This window comes from Pristiophorus japonicus, unplaced genomic scaffold (assembly GCF_044704955.1).
Source record: "Pristiophorus japonicus isolate sPriJap1 unplaced genomic scaffold, sPriJap1.hap1 HAP1_SCAFFOLD_1376, whole genome shotgun sequence".
Lineage (NCBI taxonomy): Eukaryota > Metazoa > Chordata > Chondrichthyes > Pristiophoridae > Pristiophorus > Pristiophorus japonicus.
This window is the reverse complement of record NW_027251046.1, coordinates 1-25,494: the sequence shown is the minus strand read 5'-3', so window position 1 is coordinate 25,494 and position 25,494 is coordinate 1. Positions and strand designations below refer to the sequence as shown.

Below are 25,494 nucleotides of genomic sequence, written 5' to 3'. Positions count from 1 at the left end.
TCCCCCGGGCTGGGGAGTCTAGAACCAGGGGTCACACAGTCTCAGGATAAGGGGTCGGCCATTGAGGACTGAGATGAGGAGGAATTTCTTCACTCAGAGGGTGGTGAATCTTTGTTGTCATGTATTCAACCACATTGTAACCATGTATAAACTGACTTAAGTTGTACACTGTGAGAACACTGACCACTAGGTGGGAGACACTCCTAACCTGGACCTTCAGGTATAAAAGGGGAAGCTCCACCCACCTTCATCACTTGAGTGCGAAGGAATAAAGGACAGGTCACAGACTGACCTTCTCTCAAGCATGGGCCTCGTGTGCATTTATACTGTGTAGTAAGGACCTATCAATGGCGACAAGAAACTGGGATTTAAGCCACGCGAGCATGGCCACGAGCAGAACAGACGAGAGGTACTGTGTTAAGGAATGGTTGGGACAGAGATTCAACATTGTTAAAGCAGCACACAGTTCTCCAGGCAGACAAGGGCAGTCAGGCATGCCCCAACATGTAGTCGAACCCAGAGGGGGAGTTCGACAGAGACAATGGCTAGCTGAACGGCAATTCACGCCATTGCAAGGGACAATGTGGACAGTAATGGGGCCATCAACACCTGTTAATGGCGCACTCAAGTGCAGAAAGTGGGTGGAACTTCCCCTTTTATACCTGAAGGCCCAGGTTAGGAGTGTCTCTCACCTAAGTGGTCAGTGTTCTCACAGTGTACAACTTAGGTCAGTTTATACATGGGTTACAATGCTGGTTGAATACATGACATCACCTCCCCCCCCCCAAAGTCTTATTGGGATCACAGGTTGAGTCTCTCTGGTGGTTTACGCTCCCTTGTAGAGCGCCTGAGTTGGGGCTCCGGTTGTTGGGCGCTGGCCTGAGTGTCTGCTGTTTGCAGTGCCTCAGGCCTGTCCGGACTGCCCACAGTGACTGGGCTCTCCCTGGCCATGGCCCGCCAAGCCTTGGTCACGCATCCATGTGGACTACGCAGGTCCTTTCATGGGAAAAATGTTTTTTGGTTGTAGTAGACGCCTACTCCAAATGGATCGAGTGTGACATTTTAAATTCAAGCACATCCTCTGCCACGGTAGAAAGTCTACGGGCAATGTTCGCCGCCCACGGTCTACCGGACGTCTTGGTCAGCGACAATGGCCCGTGCTTCACAAGCACTGAATTCCAGGACTTCATGGCAGGCAATGGAATTAACCATGTTAGAACGGCACCGTTCAAGCCGGCCTCAAACGGCCAGGCAGAACGAGCAGTGCAGATAATCAAACAGGGGATGCTCGGAATCCAAGGGGGTTCCCTACAAAGACGCTTATCACGCCTCCTGTTGGCCTATAGATCCCGACCACACTCGCTCACAGGGGTCCCACCTGCAGAGCTGCTAATGAAAAGGACGCTCAAAACCCGGCTATCCCTTATACACCCCACCATGAAAGAAATTGTCGAGAGCAGGCGCCAGTCACAATATCACTACCATGACAGGAATGCGAGGGTGCGATGTATTGATGTAAATGATCCTGTTTTTGTCCTCAACTATGCTGCAGGGCCCAAATGGCTCGCAGGCACTGTGATTGCCAAAGAGGGGAATAGGATTCTGGTAGTTAAACTTACCAATGGACAAATCTGCCGCAAACATGTGGATCAAACAAAAAGGAGGTTCAGCAACCCCATAGAAGAAGCAGAGGAAGAACACGATGTAGAGTTCACTCCACCACAGGTGACCGAACACCGGAACCAAAGGGAGGAGAGCCCAGTCACTGTGGGCAGTCCGGACAGGCCTGAGGCACTGCAAACAGCAGACACTCAGGCCAGCGCCCAACAGCTGGAGCCCCAACTCAGACGCTCTACAAGGGAGCGTAAACCACCAGAGAGACTCAACCTGTGATCCCAATAAGACTTTGGGGGGGAAGGTGATGTCATGTATTCAACCAGCATTGTAACTCATGTATAATCTGACCTAAGTTGTACACCGTGAGAACACTGACCACTAGGTGGGAGACACTCCGAACCTGGGCCTTCAGGTATAAAAGGGGAAGCTCCACCCACCTTCATCACTTGAGTGCTAAGGAATAAAGGACAGGTCACAGATTGACCTTCTCTCAAGCATGGGCCTCGTGTGCATTTATACTGTGTAGTAAGGACATATCAATTGGAATTCTCTGCCCCAGAGGGCTGTGGAGGCTCAGTCGTTGAGTGTATTCAAGGCTGGGATCGATAGATTTTTGGATATTAAGAGAATCGAGGGATCGGGCGGGAAAGTGGAGTTGAGGTCGAAGATCAGCCGTGATCTCATTGAATGGCGGAGCAGGCTCGAGGGGCCAAATGGCCGACTCCTGTTTCTATGGTAACAGGCTCGAGGGGCTGAATGGGCCTCCTCCTGTTCCTGTGTAACAGGCTCGAGGGGCCAAATGGGCCTCCTCCTGTTCCTATGGTAACAGGCTCGAGGGGCTGAATGGGCCTCCTCCTGTTCCTATGGTAACAGGCTCGAGGGGCTGAATGGGCCTCCTCCTGTTCCTGTGTAACAGGCTCGAGGGTCTGAATGGGCCTCCTCCTGTTCCTATGGTAACAGGCTCAGGGGCTGAATGGGCCTCCTCCTGTTCCTGTGTAACAGGCTCGAGGGTCTGAATGGGCCTCCTCCTGTTCCTATGGTAACAGGCTCGAGGGGCTGAATGGGCCTCCTCCTGTTCCTATGGTAACAGGCTCGAGGAGCTGAATGGGCCTCCTCCTGTTCCTATGGTAACAGGCTCGAGGGGCTGAATGGGCCTCTTCCTGTTCCTATGGTAACAGGCTCGAGGGGCTGAATGGGCCTCCTCCTGTTCCTATGGTAACAGGCTCAAGGGGCTGAATGGGCCTCCTCCTGTTCCTATGGTAACAGGCTCGAGGGGCTGAATGGGCCTCCTCCTGTTCCTATGGTAACAGGCTCGAGGGGCTGAATGGGCCTCCTCCTGTTCCTATGGTAACAGGCTCAAGGGGCTGAATGGGCCTCCTCCTGTTCCTATGGTAACAGGCTCGAGGGGCTGAATGGCCTTCCCCTGCTCCTATTATGTTCCTCTCCCACTCCTCGCTGAGCTTGTGTCTGCTCTGTAGTACTGCCACCCACAGAGGCCTGGGTAGGCGTCTGAAGTATTCTTCTGCAGAGCGAGTGATTCATTGCTTTTCAGTGTAAGGCCGTGCAGGAGGGGGTCACTGGAGCCAGCTGTGGGAGGCACATTCTGTCAAAGCCCCGTGCATCATCGATTCCTTATCTCTCACTCCCGTGGATCTCTTTAATTTGATGTTTTGGAGATGTGTGCATCACTGGCAAGGCTAACATTTATCGCCCGTATTCTCAACTGCAGAGGGGCAGTTAAGACTCAACCATGTGCTTTAGTGGGTCTGGACTTGCACGCCGGTCAGACCGGGTAAGGGCAGTAGATTTCTGTCCCCAAAGGGCATTGCAGAACCAGTTGGGCTGAGGCCCTGCCTGCTCTCTCAGGTGGATGTAACAGATCCCACAGCAGTTCACCTTCAATTTTACTGATGCCAGGAATTTTATTTTGCAGATTCCCAAACTGCCAAGTTGCCATTTGCACCCACTTTCACCGCATTATTCGTGTCAGTGGGTAACACGTTCGCCTTTGAGTCACAAGGTTGTGGGTTCCAGAAATTGAGCAGGAAAATCTAGGCTGAGGCTTCCAGTGCGGTACTGAGGGAGCACCGCACTGTCGGAGGGGCAGTACTGAGGGAGCGCCGCACTGTCGGAGGGGCAGTACTGAGGGAGCGCCACACTGTCGGAGGGGCAGTACTGAGGGAGCGCCGCACTGTTAGAGGGCAGTACTGAGGGAGCACCGCACTGTCAGAGGGGCAGTACTGAGGGAGTGCCGCACTGTCGGAGGGGCAGTACTGAGGGAGCGCCGCACTGTCGGAGGGGCAGTACTGAGGGAGTGCCGCACTGTCGGAGGGGCAGTGCTGAGGGAGTGCCGCACTGTCGGAGGGGCAGTACTGAGGGAGCGCCGCACTGTCGGAGGGGCAGTACTGAGGGAGCGCCGCACTGTCGGAGGGGCAGTACTGAGGGAGCGCCGCGCTGTCGGAGGGGCGGTACTGAGGGAGCGCCGCACTGTCGGAGGGGCGGTACTGAGGGAGCGCCGCACTGTCGGAGGGGCAGTACTGAGGGAGCTCCGCGCTGTCGGAGGGGCGGTACTGAGGGAGCGCCGCACTGCCGGAGGAGCAGTACTGAGGGAACGCCGCACTGTCGGAGGGGCAGTACTGAGGGAGCACCGCACTGCCAAATGAACAATTTCTCTCTATCTACTCTGTCCTTGATTTTGAACACCTCGATCAAATCTCCTCTCAACCTTCTCTGTTACAAAGAGAACAAGCCGAGCTTCTCCAGTCTCTCCATGTAAACTGAAGTCCCTCATCCCTGGAACCATTCTGGTAAAGCTGCGCTGCCTCAGTACTGCCCCTCCGACAGTGCGGCGCTCCCTCAGCACTGCCCCTCCGACAGTGCGGCGCTCCCTCAGTACCGCCCCTCCGACAGTGCGGCGCTCCCTCAGTACTGCCCTCTGACAGTGCGGCGCTCCCTCAGTACTGCCCTCCGACAGTGCGGCACTCCCTCAGTACTGCCCCTCCGACAGTGCGGTGCTCCCTCAGTACTGCCCCTCCGACAGTGCGGCGCTCCCTCACTACTGCCCCTCCGACAGTGCGGCGCTCCCTCACTACTGCCCCTCCGACAGCGCTCGCCCATCAATAGAATGGTGGGGGCAGGCTAGAGGGGCTGAATGGCCTGCTCCTGTTCCTATGAAGTTGCACCTTCTCTCTGCTTTCAAATTCGTTTCCCTTCAGCACCAGCTCTCTGCCCTGTCCCAGTAATCTGACTGCAGGGCTGGTTCCCAAAGAAGGTAAATTTGCAATGAATGTATTCACTGTCAGCCCTGAACTCTGGAGGCCTCCGTAGTTGCTGTGTGTGTGTGTGTGACATTTTCGACTGAGCAACCCATTTTTTTTTGCATTTTTCACTGACTGTGTAATCCGAAATCTGCAGCCTTCCCGGAAGAGGACGCGCCAGAAAAATACACTCACAGCCCAACCCAGAAGCCGATCGAGAGGGGAGACAGGTAACCCAGAGAACAGAAGCTTTGGGTAGGGGCAACAAAAAGCTCCCTTCAAATGTTTGTCAAGAGCAGAGGGCTCCAGAAGTGAGAATCACTGAGAGTCCAGAAAAAAGCCGAGGAGGAGAGGCGACTATGTAAAACCAAGTCGGATTCCCCGGGGTGTGTGTATGTGTGTGTGTGTGTGTGTTTTGGGGAGGTTTGCAAAGTCCTTTTCCGCGTCCCAAGCGAAAGAAACCGACCCTTGCAACATTGTAGCTGCAATCGACAAAGAATTTACAACATTGTATCTGAAATCGACTACGGGGGGGGGGGGGGGATTTGCAACATTGTATCTGAAATCGACACAGGCGAATCTGTAATATTGTATCTGAAATCGACACCGGGGGATTTGCAACATTGCATCTGAAATCGACACAGAGGAATTTGCAACATTGTATCTGAAATCGAAACTGGGGGGAATTTGCAACATTGTATCTGAAATCGACAAGGGGGGGATTTGTAACATTGTATCTGAAATCGACACATGGGGAATTTGTAACACTGTGTCTGAAATCGACACAGGGGAATTTGTAACACTGTCTGAAATCGACACAGGGGAATTTGTAACACTGTGTCTGAAATCGACACACGGGAATTTGTAACACTGTGTCTGAAATCGACACAGGGGAATTTGTAACACTGTGTCTGAAATCGACACACGGGAATTTGTAACACTGTGTCTGAAATCGACCAGGAATCTGAGCCCGGAAATCGACAGGATCGTGTTGTGAGAGTGATCAGGGATCGTCAACCTTGGATCTGAAATTGACAAGCGATCTGCCAAGCCGTGCCCTCCTCTTCGACATGTTTTTGAAGGTTCCTGTCTCCATTGCCACACATCTGCCACTCACAGACTGAATTTGCAAACCGCCCCCCCCCCCCACCCCCCACCTGATTATTCCAACCTGAACATTTTTTGGTGGTGGTGGGGTCGGGCAAGGGGGTGTATAATTTTATCAAATAGCAGCGATGGACAGCGCGGAGGAGAAAGAGAGCTGCACCTTGAAACATGAACTCAAACATGGTGAGTTGGAAATCTGCGTTTTTTAAAATTATTTTGGCCACCAGGGCCAAATTGATGTTTGCAATTTTGGCCAATATTTTCCCTTGCGATTTCAATGCTTACCTCTTCTCCTGAAGGTGGGGTATGTGTGACCAGGTACCGATGCCCCCCGAGCCCAGACCAAGAGGTCATTTTCGATGTGTGGGCATGGGGTGTCCTCACTGTCTCGGTCCATCCTTGTCCGGCCCGTGTCTAAACCCACCTCCATTCTGTCTCGCAGACATTTACGGCATAGAAGGAGGCCACTTGGCCCATCGCGTCCGTGCCAGCCGACAAAGAGCCATCCAACCTAATCCCGTTTAAGAACAGAAGAAATGGGCGCAGGAGTTGGCCATTCGGCCCCTCGAGCCTGCTCCGCCATTTAATACTGATGGCTGATCCGATCATGGACTCAGCTCCACTTCCCTGCCCGCTCCCCATAACCCTTCACTCCCTTATCGTTCAAAAATCTGTCTATCCCCACCTTAATGACCCAGCCTCCACAGCTCTCTGAGGCAGAGAATTCCGCAGATTTACAACCCTCTGAGAGAAGAAATTCCTCCTCATCTCAGTTTTAAATGGGCGGCCCCTTATTCTGAAACTATGCCCCCGAGTTCTAGATTCCCCCCGCGAGGGAAAACATCCTCTCTGCATCTACCCTGTCCAGCCCCCTCAGAATCGTACAGGTGATGTCGTCCCCGCCCCCCCCCCCCTCCAGCTCTCGGTCTGTCGCCCTGTAGGTTACAAGCGCACATCCAGGTACTGTTTAAATGTGGTGAGGGTTTCTGCCTCTACCACCCTTTCAGGCAGTGAGTTCCGCCCCAGACCCCCACCACCCTCTGGGTGAAGACATTTCCCCTCAAATCCCCTCTAAACCTCCCCCCAATTCCTTTAAATCCATGCCCCCTGGTTGTTGACCCCTCTGCCAAGGGAAACAGGTCCGTCCTATCCACTCTATCCAGGCCCCCTCATCATTTTATACACCTCAATCAGCTCTCCCCTCAGCCTCCTCTGTTCCAAAGAAAACAACCCCAGCCTATCCAATCTTTCCTCATCGCTAAAATTCCCCAGTTCAGGCAACATCCTGGTAAGTCTTGCCCTTGCTGCCCTGAGCTTAAACCAACTAACTCAGTGCAAGGCCACACCAATCAGCGACTTTCTTCAATAGTATGGCACTGTGCCAACCAGATGGTTGGCCAATAAGGGGATTCCCTATTATTAAAACACATCTCCCTTTTCATGACTTGAGACTTGAACACAAAACTCTACGCTGGCGTTTCCAGTGCAATGGGGGAGCGCCGTGCTATTGGAGGGGCAGTACTGAGGGAGTGCCGCACTGTCGGAGGGGCAGTACTGAGGGAGTGCCGCACTGTCGGAGGGGCAGTACTGAGGGAGCGCCGCACTGTCGGAGGGACAGTACTGAGGGAGTGCCGCACTGTTGGAGGGGCGGTATTGAGGGAGTGCCGCACTGTCGGAGGGGCAGTACTGAGGGAGTGCCCCACTGTCGGAGGGGTGGTGCTGAGGGAGCGCCGCACTGCGCTGTCAGAGGGGTGGTACTGAGGGAATGCTGCACTGTCGGAGGGGCGGTATTGAGGGAGTGCCACACTGTCGGAGGGGCAGTACTGAGGGAGTGCCCCACTGTCGGAGGGGCGGTACTGAGGGAGTGCCGCACTGTCGGAGGGGCACTACTGAGGGAGCGCGCACTGTTGGAGGGGCAGTGCTGAGGGAACGCCGCACTGTCGGAGGGGCAGCACTGAGGGAGCGCCGCACTGTCGGAGGGGCAGTACTGAGGGAGCCCCGCACTGTCAGAGGGGCAGTACTGAGGGAGCGCCGTACTGTCGGAGGGGCAGTACTGAGGGAGCGCCGCACTGTCGGAGGGGCAGTTTTACAGATGAGACGTTAAACCGAGGCCCCGACTGCCCTCTCAGGTGGACATAAAAGATCCCACGGCCACTATTGGAAGAAGAGCAGGGGGAGTACTCCCTGGTGTCCTGGGGCCAATATTTATCCCATAACCAACATCACTAAAACAGATGATTTAGGTCATTATCACATTGCTGTTTGTGGGAGCTTGCTGTGCGCAAATTGGCTGCCGCGTTTCCCACATTACAACAGTGACCACACTCCAAAAAACGTTTAAAGTCTCATCCAAAAGACTGCTCCTCCGACAGTGCGGCGCTCCCTCAGTACTGCCCCTCCGACCGTGCGGCACTCCCTCAGTACTGCCCCTCCAACAGTGCGGCACTCCCTCAGTACTGCCCCTCCGACAGTGCGGCACTCCCTCAATACTGCCCCTCCGACAGTGCGGCATTCCCTCAGTGCTACCCCTCTGACAGTGCAGCGCTCCCTCAGTACTGCCCCTCTGACAGTGCGGCACTCCCTCAGTACTGCCCCTCTGACAGTGTGCACAAATTTGCTGCTTTAAAGCGGTGACTACCCTTAATTGGCTGTAAAGCGATTTGGGACGACTTGAGCTGGGGATAGGCGGTACAGAAATGCAAGTCTTTCTTTCCGGCACCCTCACCCTGCCCCCACCCCGACCCCACAGACCACTGCGGCAAATGATAACTGAATGCCAGCACAGACCCGCGAGCGACGGTGGTTAGATGGTGCTGAGCGCGGTGTCCGTGGCAACCCCGGAGCGACCAATGGCATCGCTCGCCTGGGCCCAACCCGCTCGCTCTCTTGTTTGGCACGGCCGCTGCAGTTCAGCCGGTGGCCAGCGGGGGGCAGTGTTGCGGGCCTGCTCGGCCCAGCAGCTGTTTAAGGACCGCACCGTGGGTCCGTGTCACGAGGCAGGGAGGGAGCTTGTGCAGTTCCAGCGGGTGTCACTGCTCCAAACCTCAGAGGAACTTGTTGTGGGTGTTGGGGCTGGTCCGTGGGCCACAGTCAAAGCAGCTTTGATCCCAGGAACTGTGCCCAGTCTTGGCTTATCAGTTGACTCCTGTCAATACAACACCTTTCACCACCAGTGCTTTACAGCCAGTGATGTACGTTTTGGAGTGTAGTCACTGTTGTAATGTGGGAAACGCGTCCGCCAACATGCGCACAGCAAGCTCCCACACACAGTAATAATGACCCAGATCATCTGTTACAATGATGTTGATTGAAGGATAAATATTGGCCCAGGACACCGGGGAGAACTCCCCTGTTCTTCTTCCAATAGTGGCCGTGGGATCTTTTTGTCCACCTGAGAGAGCAGGCGGGGCCTCGGTATAACGACTCATAAGAACATAAGAACATAAGAATTAGGAACAGGAGTAGGCCATCTAGCCCCTCGAGCCTGCTCCACAATTCAACAAGATCATGGCTGATCTGGCTGTGGACTCAGCTCCACTTACCCGCCCGCTCCCTGTAACCCTTAATTCCCTTATTGGTTAAAAATCTATCTATCTGTGACTTGAATACATTCAATGAGCTAGCCTCAACTGCTTCCTTGGGCAGAGAATTCCACAGATTCACAACCCTCTGGGAGAAGAAATTCCTTCTCAACTCGGTTTTAAATTGGCTCCCCCGTATTTTGAGGCTGTGCCCCCTAGTTCTAGTCTCCCCTACCAGTGGAAACAACCTCTCTGCCTCTATCTTGTCTATCCCTTTCATTATTTTAAATGTTTCTATAAGATCACCCCTCATCCTTCTGAACTCCAATGAGTAAAGACCCAGTCTACTCAATCTATCATCATAAGGTAACCCCCTCATCTCCGGAATCAGCCTAGTGAATCGTCTCTGTACCCCCTCCAAAGCCAGTATATCCTTCCTTAAGTAAGGTGACCAAAACTGCACGCAGTACTCCAGGTGCGGCCTCACCAATACCCTGTACAGTTGCAGCAGGACCTCCCTGCTTTTGTACTCCATCCCTCTCGCAATGAAGGCCAACATTCCATTCGCCTTCCTGATTACCTGCTGCACCTGCAAACTAACCTTTTGGGATTAAAAGGGCCTTGTAAATGTCTGGTGTGTCACCCAGGTCGGGTGGCACGGTTTAATGTTTTATGTTTTGTAGGTAGACTCTAAAAGAGTTTCATGTACAAGGACCCCCATGTCCCTCTGCACTCCAGCATGTTGTAATTTCTCCCCATTCAAATAATATTCCCTTTTACTGTTTTTTTTCCCAAGGTGGATGACCTCACACTTTCCGACAGTGTATTCCATCTGCCAAACCTTAGCCCATTCGCTTAACCTATCCAAATCTCCTTGCAGCCTCTCTGTGTCCTCTACACAACCCGCTTTCCCACTAACCTTTGTGTCATCTGCAAATTTTGTTACACTACACTCTGTCCCCTCTTCCAGGTCATCTATCTATATTGTAAACAGTTGTGGTCCCAGCACCGATCCCTGTGGCACACCACTAACCACCGATTTCCAACCGGAAAAGGACCCATTTATCCCGACTCTCTGCTTTCTGTTCGCCAGCCAATTCTCTATCCATGCTAATACATTTCCTCTGACTCTGCGTACCTTTATCTTCTGCAATAACCTTTTGTGTGGCACCTTATCGAATGCCTTTTGGAAATCTAAATACACCACATCCATCGGTACACCTCTATCCACCATGCTCGTTATATCCTCAAAGAATTCCAGTAAGTGAGTTAAACATGATTTCCCCTTCATGAATCCATGTTGCGTCTGCTTGATTGCACTATTCCTATCTAGATGTCTCGCTATTTCTTCCTTAATGATAGTTTCAAGCATTTTCCCCACTACAGATGTTAAATTAACCGGCCTATAGTTACCTGCCTTTTGTCTGCCCCCTTTTTTAAACAGAGGCGTTACATTAGCTGCTTTCCAATCCGATGGTACCTCCCCAGAGTCCAGAGAATTTTGGTAGATTATAACGAATGCATCTGCTATAACTTCCGCCATCTCTTTTAATACCCTGGGATGCATTTCATCAGGACCAGGGGACTTGTCTACCTTTGAGTCCCATTAGCCTGTCCAGCACTACCCCCCTAGTGATAGTGATTGTCTCAAGGTCCTCCCTTCCCACATTCCTGTGACCAGCAATTTTTGGCATGGTTTTTGTGTCTTCCACTGTGAAGACCGAAGCAAAATAATTATTTAAGGTCTCAGCCATTTCCACATTTCCCATTATTAAATCCCCCTTCTCATCTTCTAAGGGACCAACATTTACTTTAGTTGCTCTTTTCCGTTTTATATATCGGTAAAAGCTTTTACTATCTGTTTTTATGTTTTGCGCAAGTTTACCTTCGTAATCTATCTTTCCTTTCTTTATTGCTTTCTTAGTCATTCTTTGCTGTTGTTTAAAATTTTCCCAATCTTCTAGTTTCCCACTAACCTTGGCCACCTTATACACATTGGTTTTTAATTTGATACTCTCCTTTATTTCCTTGGTTATCCACGGCTGGTTATCCCTTCTCTTACCACCCTTCTTTTTCACTGGAATATATTTTTGTTGAGCACTATGAAAGAGCTCCTTAAAAGTCCTCCACTGTTCCTCAATTGTGCCACCATTTAGTCTGTGTTTCCAGTCTACTTTAGCCAACTCTGCCCTCATCCCAGTGTAGTCCCCTTTGTTTAAGCATAGTACGCTCATTTCTAACACAACTTCTTCACCCTCAATCTGCATTACAAATTCAACCATACTGTGATCACTCATTCCGAGAGGATCTTTTACTAGGAGATCATTTATTATTCCTGTCTCATTACACAGGATCAGATCTAAGATAGCTTGCTCCCTTGTAGGTTCTGTAACATACTGTTCTAAGAAACAATCCCGTATGCATTCTATGAATTCCTCCTCAAGGCTACCCCGTGCGATTTGATTTGACCAATCGATATGTAGGTTAAAATCCCCCATAACTACTGCCGTTCCTTTTTCACATGCCTCCATTATTCCCTCGATTATTGCCCTCCCCACTGTGAAGTTATTATTTGGGGGCCTATAAACTACGCCCACCAGTGACTTTTTCCCCTTACTGTCTCTAATCTCCACCCACAATGATTCAACATTTTGTTCATTAGAGCCAATATCATCTCTCACAACTGCCCTGATATCATCCTTTATTAACAGAGCTACCCCACCTCCTTTCCCTTCTTGTCTATCCTTCCGAATCGTCAGATACCCCTGTATGTTTAATTCCCAGTCTTGGCCACCCTGCAACCATGTTTCTGTAATGGCCACCAAATCATACCCATTTGTAATGATTTGTGCCATCAACTCATTTACTTTATTTCGAATGCTGCGTGCGTTTAGGTAAAGTGTTTTAATACTAGTTTTTAAACCATGATTTTTAGTTTTGATCCCTCCTGCAGCCCCTTTATATTCAGTGGCCCTTTTTGTTTTTTGCCTTGGGTTTCTCTGCCCTCCACTTTTACTCATCTCCTTGCTGTCTTTTGCTTTTGTCTCCTTTTTGTTTCCCTCTGTCTCCCTGCATTGGTTCCCATCCCCCTGCCATATTAGTTTAACTCGTCTGAAAGACAGTACCGCCGGCAGTGTGGCGCTCCCTCAGTACCGCACCTCTGACAGTGCGGCACTCCCTCAATACTGTCCCTCCGACAGTGCGGTGCTCCCTCAATACTGCCCCTCCGACAGTGCGGCGCTCCCTCAGTACTGCCCCTCCGACAGTGCGGTGCTCCCTCAATACTGCCCCTCCGACAGTGCGGCGCTCCCTCAGTACTGCCCCTCCGACAGTGCGGCACTCCCTCAGTACTGCCCCTCCGACAGTGCGGCGCTCCCTCAGTACTGCCCTTCCGACAGTGCGGCGCTCCCTCAGTACTGCCCCTCCGACAGTGCGGCACTCCCTCAGTACTGCCCCACCGACAGTGCGGCGCTCCCTCAGTACTGCCCTTCCGACAGTGCGGCGCTCCCTCAGTACTGCTCCTCCGACAGTGCGGCGCTCCCTCAGTACTGCCCCTCCGACAGTGCGGCGCTCCCTCAGTACTGCCCCTCCGACAGTGCGGCGCTCCCTCAGTACTGCTCCTCCGACAGTGCGGCGCTCCCTCAGTACTGCCCCTCCGACAGTGCGGGGCTCCCTCAGTACTGCCCCTCCGTACTGTACAGGGAGTGTCAGCCTAGTGTGTCAATGTCTCTCTATTCCCCTCCCTGTGTATACCCTCAGTGTCTCTGTACTCCCTCTGTGTGTCACCCTGTCGCCCCCCGCTCCCCGGGGCGTGAGCATGATAATTCAGGCAAGTTCAGGTGAGCAGTATGTCTGTGGCGATGAGTCACCCTGCCATTGTGTGAGACTGGGTGTGCCGGAGTTGTGCAATGTGTGAGAGGCACGGCAGATGCAGAGTCCCGGGCCTGGGCTGGTCCACCAGCCGCACCTTCCCCCAGTGCTGACTAAGTCCCCGACTCCCAATCTCCGGGAGGGACACAGGATGTGTTGCTGGCATCGCCCAACCTCATCCGATCTTAAATACATTCCCTCCTTAGTCGACCTTCCTCCCGCTTCCTGTCTCCTGGAGGTCGACAGCCTGCCACTGGAAGGGAGTCAATTGGCTGCCGGCTATTCGACTGTGGGGGCGTCGCGGCCATGCCCGATCCTGATCACTGCCCGGCAGCCCAGAGTGGGACGCTGGTCTAACTTCACCCTCCCTGTCGTAGGGGCCCATTGTCACAACCCCTCCCCCCTTCCCCCTCTTATCCCCGTCTCAGCCCAGATTAACGGGGCAAAAGATGAAGGTGAGCCCCCTCCTCCCCCACCCCCACACACTGGTTTGTAGTGGGATTATTTATATATTCTCCTGAGAAAAGGCTGCCACGTTGGAGACAGAGAGCATACAGGCTCCTTGGCGCATGCCCTCTATCTCCTCCATCCCTTTCTCGTTCCCTCTCTCCAACATCCCTTTCTCATTCCCTCCCTCTCCTCCACCCCTTTCTCATTTCCTCCCTCTCCTCCCTCCCTTTCTCATTCCCTCTCTCCGCCATCCCTTTCTCATTCCCTCGCTCTCCTCCATCCCTCACACATTCCCTCTCTTCACCATCCCTTTCTCATTCCCTCCCTCTCCCCATCCCTTTCTCATTCCCTCCCTCTCCACCATCCCTCTCTCCTCCATCTCTTTCTCCTCCATCCCTCACACATTCCCTCTCTCCTCCATCCCTCACACATTCCCTCTCTACTCTATCCCTTTCTCATTTCCTCTCTACTCATCCCTCACTCGTTCCCTCCCCATTCCTCAATGTCACACTTTCTACTCTTCCCCAATACTGTAGGCCTGATCCCAGAGGTTAGGCCTGGACATGGAGGTTAGGCCTGGACATGGAGGTTAGACCCGGGCACGGAGGTTAGGCCTGGACACGGAGGTTAGGCCTGGACATGGAGGTTAGGCCTGGGCCTGAAGGTTAGGCCAGGACACGGAGGTTAGGCCAGGACACGGAGGTTAGGCCTGGACACGGAGGTTAGGCCTGGACACGGAGGTTAGGCCTGGACACGGAGGTTAGGCCTGGACACGGAGGTTCGGCCTGGACGCGGAGGTTATGCCTGGACACGGAGGTTAGGCCTGGACACGGAGGTTAGGCCTGGGCACGGAGGTTAGGCCTGGGCACGGAGGTTAGGCCTTGACACGGAGGTTAGGCCTGGACACGGAGGTTAGGCCTGGGCACGGAGGTTAGGCCTGGACACGGAGGTTAGGCCTGGACACGGAGGTTAGGCCTGGGCACGGAGGTTAGACCTTGGCACGGAGGTTAGGCCTGGGCACGGAGGTTAGGCCTGGGCACGGAGGTTAGGCCTGGACACGGAGGTTAGGCCTGGACACGGAGGTTAGGCCTGGACACGGAGGTTATGCCTGGACACGGAGGTTAGGCCTGGACACGGAGGTTAGGCCTGGACACGGAGGTTAGGCCTGGACACGGAGGTTAGGCCTGGACACGGAGGTTAGGCCTGGACACGGAGGTTAGGCCTGGCCCGGAGGTTAGGCCAGGACACGGAGATTAATCTTTAATTCCTGGAGACTCCAGGGCTAGCCTGGCGGGTTAGGAACTCAAGTATAACAGCAGCTGCCTCTCCACTTATATAAATAAACTTTGACACTGGCAGCTCTCCCAGTGCTTCTCTGGCATTTAAAAACAAGAGCACAATTATACTCCCGAGGCCTCTGAGGTGCTTGAGACAGTATTTATAGGCCGCCGTGATTTGCCATGTTAATAAACACCACTCCAAAGCACAGACTTCATCCTTTTGGGGTGAAAAATCACTGCGGTGAATTGCTTAAAGAAAATACTTTAATCTCCTGCCCCAACTCTCACAGGAGTGAGTTACAGGCTGGAATCTAGTCGAGGGGTTCGGGGGGTTTATATATAGAATAACAGATACCTGGGAGTGAGTTACAGGCTGGAATCTAGTCGAGGGGTTCGGGGGGTTTATATATAGAATAACAGATACCCGGGAGTGAGTTACAGGCTGGGATCTAATTGAGGGGTTCGGGGGGTTTATATATAGAATAACAGATACCTGGGAGTGAGTTACAGGCTGGGATCTAATCGAGGGGTTCGGGGATTGATATATAGAATAACAGATACCCGGGAGTGAGTTACAGGCTGGAATCTAATCGAGGGGTTCGGGGGGTTTATATATAGAATAACAGATACCCGGGAGTGAGTTACAGGCTGGAATCTAATCGAGGGGTTCGGGGGGTTTATATATAGAATAACAGATACCTGGGAGTGAGTTACAGGCTGGGATCTAATCGAGGGGTTCGGGGGGTTTATATATAGAATAACAGATACCTGGGAGTGAGTTACAGGCTGGGATCTAATCGAGGGGTTCGGGGGGTTTATATATAGAATAACAGATACCCGGGAGTGAGTTACAGGCTGGAATCTAATCAAGGGGTTCGGGGGGTTTATATATAGAATAACAGATACCCAGGAGTGAGTTACAGGCTGGGACAGTGAAGTTTATTGAGAGAATAAACTTCACCGAGAGTCTCGGTTTATCATCTCATTCAAAGGATGGCACTTTCCCCAGTACAGCGCTCCCTCAGTACTGCCCCTCCGACAGTGCAGCACTCCCTCAGTACTGCCCCTCCGACAGTGCGGCGCTCCCTCAGTACCGCCCCTCCGACAGTGCGGCACTCCCTCAGTACTGCCCCTCCGACAGTGCGGCACTCCCTCAGTACTGCCCCTCCGACAGTGCAGCGCTCCCTCAGTAGTGCCCCTCCGACAGTGCAGCGCTCCCTCAGTACTGCCCCTCCGACAGTGCAGCACTCCCTCAGTACTGCACTGGGAGAGTCAGCCTGGATATTTGTGCTCGAGCCTCTGCCGTGCGGCTCGAACCCACAACCTTCTGTCTCAGAGTGCGTGCGGGTGTGTGTCTGAGATCCCGCTCTCTAACTTGTTTCTGTCTTTGTCCTTTCCAGCCAACCTGACGGGATACACTGAGACGGTCGGGATGGAGAACTTTGAGCTGCTGAAGGTGCTGGGCACAGGAGGTGAGGTCATAAGAACATAAGAAATAGGAGCAGGAGTCGGCCATTCGGCCCCTCGAGCCTGCTCCGCCATTTAATACCATCATGGCAGATAGCAAATACCCAGCGGGCCCCACCAGTTTGGACAGGTTGTCCCTCAGGTAGTGTGTCCCCTCTCGGGGAATGGCGGGCAGACATTTCACTCCGCATCTTGTTCCAGGACTGATGCCCAGACCCATGTCGCTGGGACATGTCTCACGCTGAAATCCTACCCTGTGCTGTTTATTGGGTCCCTTTTAAACCCTGCTTGAAGTCAAAAAGGAATCGCTCTGTCAAATTTAAGGCAATATTATGTTCAGCGGAATTTAAGCTCTGCTCTCGGTGATCTGTCTGAGTGTTTACCTCTGCTGTACCTGTCCTGGGAGTGTTTGATGGGACAGTGTAGAGGGAGCTTTACTCTGTATCTAACCCCCTGTACCTGCCCTGGGAATGTTTGATGGGATGGTGTAGAGGGAGCTTTACTCTGTATCTAACTCCCTGTACCTGCCCTGGGAGTGCTGGATGGGACAGTGTAGAGGGAGCTTTACTCTGTATCTAACCCCCTGTACCTGCCCTGGGAGTGTTTGATGGGACAGTGTAGAGGGAGCTTTACTCTGTATCTAACCCCGTGCTGTACCTGCCCTGGGAGTGTTTGATGGGGCAGTGTAGAGGGAGCTTTACTCTGTATCTAACCCCATGCTGTACCTGCCCTGGGAGTGTTTGATGGGACAGTGTAGAGGGAGCTTTACTCTGTATCTAACTCCCTGTACCTGCCCTGGGAGTGTTTGATGGGACAGTGTAGAGGGAGCTTTACTCTGTATCTAACCCCGTGCTGTACCTGCCCTGGGAGTGTTTGATGGGACAGTGTAGAGGGAGCTTTACTCTGTATCTAACCCCCTGTACCTGTCCTGGGAGTGTTTGATGGGACAGTGTAGAGGGAGCTTTACTCTGTATCTAACCCCGTGCTGTACCTGCCCTGGGAGTGTTTGATGGGACAGTGTAGAGGGAGCTTTACTCTGTATCTAACCCCCTGTACCTGCCCTGGGAGTGTTTGATGGGACAGTGTAGAGGGAGCTTTACTCTGTATCTAACCCCGTGCTGTACCTGCCCTGGGAGTGTTTGATGGGACAGTGCAGAGGGAGCTTTACTCTGTATCTAACCCCGTGCTGTACCTGTCCTGGGAGTGTTTGATGGGACAGTGTAGAGGGAGCTTTACTCTGTATCTAACCCGTGCTGTACCTGCCCTGGGAGTGTTTGATGGGACAGTGTAGAGGGAGCTTTACTCTGTATCTAACCCCGTGCTGTACCTGCCCTGGGAGTGTTTGATGGGACAGTGTAGAGGGAGCTTTACTCTGTATCTAACTCCCTGTACCTGCCCTGGGAGTGCTGGATGGGACAGTGTAGAGGGAGCTTTACTCTGTATCTAACCCCGTGCTGTACCTGCCCTGGGAGTGTTTGATGGGACAGTGTAGAGGGAGCTTTACTCTGTATCTGACCCCGTGCTGTACCTGCCCTGGGAGTGTTTGATGGGACAGTGTAGAGGGAGCTTTACTCTGTATCTAACCCCATGCTGTACCTGCCCTGGGAGTGTTTGATGGGACAGTGTAGAGGGAGCTTTACTCTGTATCTAACTCCCTGTACCTGCCCTGGGAGTGTTTGATGGGACAGTGTAGAGGGAGCTGTACTCTGTATCTAACCCCCTGTACCTGCCCTGGGAGTGTTTGATAAGACAGTGTAGAGGGAGCTTTACTCTGTATCTAACCCCCTGTACCTGCCCCGGGAGTGTTTGATGGGACAGTGTAGAGGGAGCTTTACTCTGTATCTAACTCCCTGTACCTGCCCTGGGAGTGCTGGATGGGACAGTGTAGAGGAAGCTTTACTCTGTATCTAACCCCCTGTACCTGCCCTGGGAGTGTTTGATGGGACAGTGTAGAGGGAGCTTTACTCTGTATCTAACCCCGTGCTGTACCTGCCCTGGGAGTGTTTGATGGGACAGTGTAGAGGGAGCTTTACTCTGTATCTAACCCCTTGTACCTGCCCTGGGAGTGTTTGATGGGACAGTGTAGAGGGAGCTTTACTCTGTATCTAACCCCGTGCTGTACCTGCCCTGGGAGTGTGTGATGGGACAGTGTAGAGGGAGCTTTACTCTGTATCTAACCCCGTGCTGTACCTGCCCTGGGAGTGTTTGATGGGACAGTGTAGAGGGAGCTTTACTCTGTATCTAACCCCTGTACCTGTCCTGGGAGTGTTTGATGGGACAGTGTAGAGGGAGCTTTACTCTGTATCTAACCCCCTGTACCTGCCCTGGGAGTTTTTGATGGGACAGTGTAGATGGAGCTTTACTCTGTATCTAACCCCCTGTACCAGCCCTGGGAGTGTTTGATGGGACAGTGTAGAGGGAGCTTTACTCTGTATCTAACCCCGTGCTGTACCTGTCCTGGGAGTGTTTGATGGGACAGTGTAGAGGGAGCTTTACTCTGTATCTAACCCCGTGCTGTACCTGTCCTGGGAGTGTTTGATGGGACAGTGTAGAGGGACCTTTACTCTGTATCTAACCCGTGCTGTACCTGCCCTGGGAGTGTTTGATGGGACAGTGTAGAGGGAGCTTTACTCTGTATCTAACCCCGTGCTGTACCTGCCCTGGGAGTGTTTGATGGGACAGTGTAGAGGGAGCTTTACTCTGTATCTAACCCCATGCTGTACCTGTCCTGGGAGTGTTTGATGGGACAGTGTAGAGGGAGCTTTACTTTGTATCTAATGCTGTGCTGTACCTGCCCTGGGAGTGTTTGATGGGACAGTGTAGAGGGAGCTTTACTCTGTATCTAACCCCCTGTACCAGCCCTGGGAGTGTTTGATGGGACAGTGTAGAGGGAGCTTTACTCTGTATCTAACCCCGTGCTGTACCTGTCCTGGGAGTGTTTGATGGGACAGTGTAGAGGGAGCTTTACTCTGTATCTAACCCCGTGCTGTACCTGCCCTGGGAGTGTTTGATGGGACAGTGTAGAGGGAGCTTTACTCTGTATCTAACCCCATGCTGTACCTGTCCTGGGAGTGTTTGATGGGACAGTGTAGAGGGAGCTTTACTTTGTATCTAATGCTGTGCTGTACCTGCCCTGGGAGTGTTTGATGGGACAGTGTAGAGGGAGCTTTACTCTGTATCTAACCCCGTGCTGTACCTGCCCTGGGAGTGTTTGATGGGACAGTGTAGAGGGAGCTTTACTTTGTATCTAATGCTGTGCTGTACCTGCCCTGGGAGTGTTTGATGGGACAGTGTAGAGGGAGCTTTACTCTGTATCTAACCCCATGCTGTACCTGCCCTGGGAGTGTTTGATGGGACAGTGTAGAGGGAGCTTTACTCTGTATCTAACTCCCTGTACCTGCCCTGGGAGTGTTTGATGGGACAGTGTAGAGGGAGCTGTACTCTGTATCTAACCCCCTGTACCTGCCCTGGGAGTGTTTGATGGGACAGTGTAGAGGGAGCTTTACTCTGTATCTAACTCCCTGTACCTGCCCTGGGAGTGCTGGATGGGACAGTGTAGAGGAAGCTTTACTCTGTATCTAACCCCCTGTACCTGCCCTGGCAGTGTTTGATGGGACAGTGTAGAGGGAGCTTTACTCTGTATCTAACCCCGTGCTGTACCTGCCCTGGGAGTGTTTGATGGGACAGTGTAGAGGGAGCTTTACTCTGTATCTAACCCGTGCTGTACCTGCCCTGGGAGTGTTTGATGGGACAGTGTAGAGGGAGCTTTACTCTGTATCTAACCCCGTGCTGTACCTGCCCTGGGAGTGTTTGATGGGACAGTGTAGAGGGAGCTTTACTCTGCATCTAACCCCATGCTGTACCTGTCCTGGGAGTGTTTGATGGGACAGTGTAGAGGGAGCTTTACTTTGTATCTAATGCTGTGCTGTACCTGCCCTGGGAGTGTTTGATGGGACAGTGTAGAGGGAGCTTTACTCTGTATCTAACCCCCTGTACCTGCCCTGGGAGTGTTTGATGGGACAGTGTAGAGGGAGCTTTACTCTGTATCTAACCCCGTGCTGTACCTGCCCTGGGAGTGTTTGATGGGACAGTGTAGAGGGAGCTTTACTTTGTATCTAATGCTGTGCTGTACCTGCCCTGGGAGTGTTTTATGGGACAGTGTAGAGGGAGCTTTACTCTGTATCTAACCCCATGCTGTACCTGTCCTGGGAGTGTTTGATGGGACAGTGTAGAGGGAGCTTTACTCTGTATCTAACCCCTTGCTGTACCTGCCCTGGGAGTGTTTGATGGGAAGTGTTGAGGGAGCTTTACTTTGCATCTAACCCTGTGCTGTACCTGCCCTGGGAGTGTTTGATGGGACGGTGTAGAGTGAGTGTGTGATGGATTTTGATCAAGTAACTAAGAATGGGATCGCTCTTTCAAAGAGCGGGCACAGGTGCGATGGCCTGAAGGGCCTCCTTGCTATCTGTACCAGTTCTGGATGAGCAGAAATTTTCTCCAATTAAATATTGGGAAGACCGAAGCCATTGTCTTTGGTCTCCACCACAAACTCCGTTCCCTAACCACTGACTCCATCCCTCTCCCCAACTCCTGTCTGAGGCTGAACCCTCGCTGTCATATCTGACCCTGAAAAGAGCTTCCGGCCACATATCCACAGCATAACTAAGATCACCTATTTCCACCTCCGTAACCTCGCTCATCTCCGCCCCCTGCCTCAGCTCATCCGCTGCTGAAGCCCTCATCCGTACCTCTGTTACCTCCAGACTTGACTATTCCAATGAACTCCTGGCCGGCCTCCCACATTCTACCCGACGTAAACTAGAGGTGATCCAAAACTCAGCTGCCCCGTGTCCTAACTCGCCCCGAGTCCCGCTCACCCATCACCCCCTGTGCTCGTTGACCCCGTGTCCTAACTTGCACCGAGTCCCACTCACCCATCACCCCCTGTGCTCACTGCCCCATGTCCTAAATCACCCTGAGTCCCGCTCACCCATCACCCCCTGTGCTCGCTGACCTATATTGGCTCCCGGTTAAGTAATGCCTCAGTTTCAAAATTCTTATCCTTGTTTACAAACCTCTCCATGGCCCTCGCCCCTCCCTATCTCTGTAACCTCCTCCAGCCCCACAACCCCCCCGAGATCTCTGCGCTCCTCTAATTCTGCCCTCCTGTGCATCCCTGATTATAATCGCTCCACCATCGGTGGCCGTGCCTTCTGTTGCCTGGGCCCCAAGCTCTGGAACTCCCTCCCTAAACCTCTCCGCCTCTCTCTCCTCCTTCAAGACGCTCCTTAAAACCCACCTCTTTGACCCAGCTTTTGGTCACCTGCCCTAATTTCTACTTATGCGGCTCGGTGTCAAATTTTTATCTGATAACGCACCTGTGAAGCGCAGTGGGCCGTTTCACTACGTTAAAGGCGCTATATAAATATAAGTTGTTGTTGTTGTGAAGGAGCGGCGGTGTGTGTGGGATTGACGCTGTGTCCTTCCCTCTCGCAGCCTACGGGAAGGTTTTCCTGGTGAGGAAAGTGAGCGGGCATGACACGGGCAAGCTCTTCGCCATGAAGGTGCTGAAGAAGGCCTCGATCATCCAGAAGGCCAAGACCACGGAGCACACCAAGACCGAGCGACAGGTCCTCGAGCAGATCCGTCAATCGCCCTTCCTGGTCACCCTGCACTACGCCTTCCAGACCGACACCAAACTGCACCTCATCCTGGGTAAGTGCCCGGGGGGCGGGCCCATCCCCCACTACCCCCATCCCCCACTACCCCCATCCCCCAACTATCCCCATCCCCCACTACCCCGATCCCCCACTACCCCCATCCCCCACTACCCCCATCCCCCACTACCCCCATCCCCCACTACCCCCATCCCCCACTATCCCCCACTACCCCCATCCCCCACTACTCCCCATCCCCCAACTATCCCCCACTACCCCCATCCCCCACTACCCCCATCCCCCACTACTCCCCATCCCCCACTACCCCCCATCCCCCACTACCCCATCCCCCACTACCCCCATCCCCCAACTATCCCCCACTACCCCCATCCCCCACTACTCCCCATCCCCCACTACCCCCCATCCCCCACTACCCCATCCCCCACTACCCCCATCCCCCAACTATCCCCCACTACCCCCATCCCCCACTACTCCCCATCCCCCACTACCCCCCATCCCCCACTACCCCATCCCCCACTACTCCCATCCCCCACTACCCCCATCCCCCACTACTCCCCATCCCCCAACTATCCCCCACTACCCCCATCCCCCACTACCCCCATCCCCCACTACTCCCCATCCCCCACTACTCCCCATCCCCCACTACCCCCCATCCCCCACTACTCCCCATCCCCCAACTATCCCCCACTACCCCCATCCCCCACTACTCCCATCCCCCACTACCCCCATCCCCCACTACCCCCATCCCCCACTACCCCCATCCCCCACTACCCCCATCCCCCACTACCCCCATCCCCCACTACCCCATCCCCCACTACCCCCATCCCCCACTACCCCCATCCCCCAACTATCCCCCAACTATCCCCCACTACCCCCATCCCCCACTACCCCATCCCCCAACTATCCCCCACTACCCCCATCCCCCAACTATCCCCCACTACCCCCATCCCCCAACTATCCCCCAACTATCCCCCACTACCCCCATCCCCCACTCCCCCCATCCCCCACTACTCCCATCCCCCACTCCCCCCATCCCCCACTACTCCCCATCCCCCACTCCCCCCATCCCCCACTACTCCCCATCCCCCACTCCCCCCATCCCCCACTACTCCCCATCCCCCACTCCCCCCATCCCCCAACTATCCCCCATCCCCCACTACCCCCATCCCCCAACTATCCCCACTCCCCCCATCCCCCAACTACTCCCCATCCCCCACTACCCCCCATCCCCCACTACCCCCATCCCCCACTCCCCCCATCCCCCAACTACTCCCCATCCCCCACTACCCCCATCCCCCACAACTCCCCATCCCCCACTACTCCCCATCCCCCACTACCCCCATCCCCCACTACCCCCATCCCCCACTAACCCCATCCCCCACTACCCCATCCCCCAACTATCCCCCACAACTCCCCATCCCCCAACTATCCCCCACTACCCCCATCCCCCACTACCCCCATACCCCAACTATCCCCCACTACCCCCATCCCCCACTACCCCCATCCCCCACTCCCCCCATCCCCCACTCCCCCCATCCCCCAACTATCCCCCACTACCCCCATCCCCCACTACCCCCATCCCCCAACTATCCCCCACTACCCCCATCCCCCACTACCCCCATCCCCCAACTATCCCCCACTACCCCCATCCCCCACTACTCCCCATCCCCTAACTATCCCCCACTACCCCCATCCCCACTACCCCCATCCCCCACTACCCCCATCCCCCACTACCCCCATCCCCTAACTATCCCCCACTACCCCCATCCCCCACTACCCCCATCCCCCACTACCCCCATCCCCTAACTATCCCCCACTACCCCCATCCCCCACTACCCCCATCCCCCACTACCCCCATCCCCCACTACCCCCATCCCCCACTACCCCCATCCCCCACTACCCCCATCCCCCACTACCCCCATCCCCTAACTATCCCCCACTACCCCCATCCCCCACTACCCCCATCCCCCACTACCCCCATCCCTAACTATCCCCCAACTACCCCCATCCCCCAACTATCCCCCATCCCCCAACTATCCCCCACTACTCCCCATCCCCCAACTATCCCCCACTACCCCCATCCCCCACTACCCCCATCCCCCACTACCCCCATCCCCCAACTATCCCCCACTACCCCCATCCCCCACTACCCCCATCCCCCACTACCCCCATCCCCCAACTATCCCCCACTACTCCCCATCCCCCAACTACTCCCCATCCCCTAACTATCCCCCACTCCACCCATCCCCCAACTATCCCCCATCCCCCAACTATCCCCCACTACTCCCCATCCCCCAACTATCCCCCACTACCCCCATCCCCCACTACCCCCATCCCCCACTACCCCCATCCCCCAACTATCCCCCACTACCCCCATCCCCCACTACCCCCACTACTCCCCATCCCCCAACTATCCCCCACTCCCCCCATCCCCCACTCCCCCCATCCCCCAACTATCCCCCACTACCCCCATCCCCCACTACCCCCATTCCCACTACTCTCCATCCCCTAACTATCCCCCCACTCCCCCCATCCCCCACTACTCCCCATCCCCCAACTATCCCCCACTCCCCCCATCCCCCACTCCCCCCATCCCCCAACTATCCCCCACTACCCCCATCCCCCACTACCCCCATCCCCCACTACTCTCCATCCCCCCACTACTCCCCATCCCCCCACTATCCTCCATCCCCCACTCCCCCCATCCCCCACTCCCCCATCCCCCAACTATCCCCCACTACCCCCATCCCCCACTACTCTCCATCCCCCCACTACTCCCCATTCCCCCACTATCCTCCATCCCCCACTACCCCCATCCCCCACTACCCCCATCCCCCACTACCCCCATCCCCCACTACCCCCATCCCCCACTACCCCCATCCCCCACTACCCCCATCCCCCACTATCCCCCACTACCCCCATCGCCCACTACCCCCATCCCCCACTATCCCCCATCGCCCCACTACCCCCATCCCCCACTACTCCCCATCCCCCAACTATCCCCCACTACCCCCATCCCCAAACTACCCCCATCCCCCAACTACCCCCATCCCCCAACTAACCCCCATCCCCCAACTACCCCCATCCCCCAACTACCCCCATCCCCCAACTACCCCATCCCCCAACTACCCCCATCCCCCAACTACCCCCCATCCCCCAACTACCCCCCATCCCCCAACTACCCCCATCCCCCAACTACCCCCATCCCCCAACTACCCCCATCCCCCAACTACCCCCATCCCCCAAC

At 54.3% G+C, this 25,494-nt stretch overlaps 1 protein-coding gene across 1 annotated transcript; it reads left to right on the top strand.

Moving 5' to 3' along the window:
* Positions 1-5,414: 5,414 nt before the first annotated feature.
* Positions 5,415-22,284, top strand: LOC139242563 (ribosomal protein S6 kinase alpha-5-like; the record flags this gene model as incomplete). Its single annotated transcript, XM_070870423.1, has 3 exons — positions 5,415-6,164; positions 16,503-16,574; positions 22,066-22,284. Coding segments are annotated over exons 1-3 (346 nt in total), but the record flags the coding sequence as incomplete, so codon positions are not given.
* Between the last annotated feature and the right edge of the window lie 3,210 nt (positions 22,285-25,494).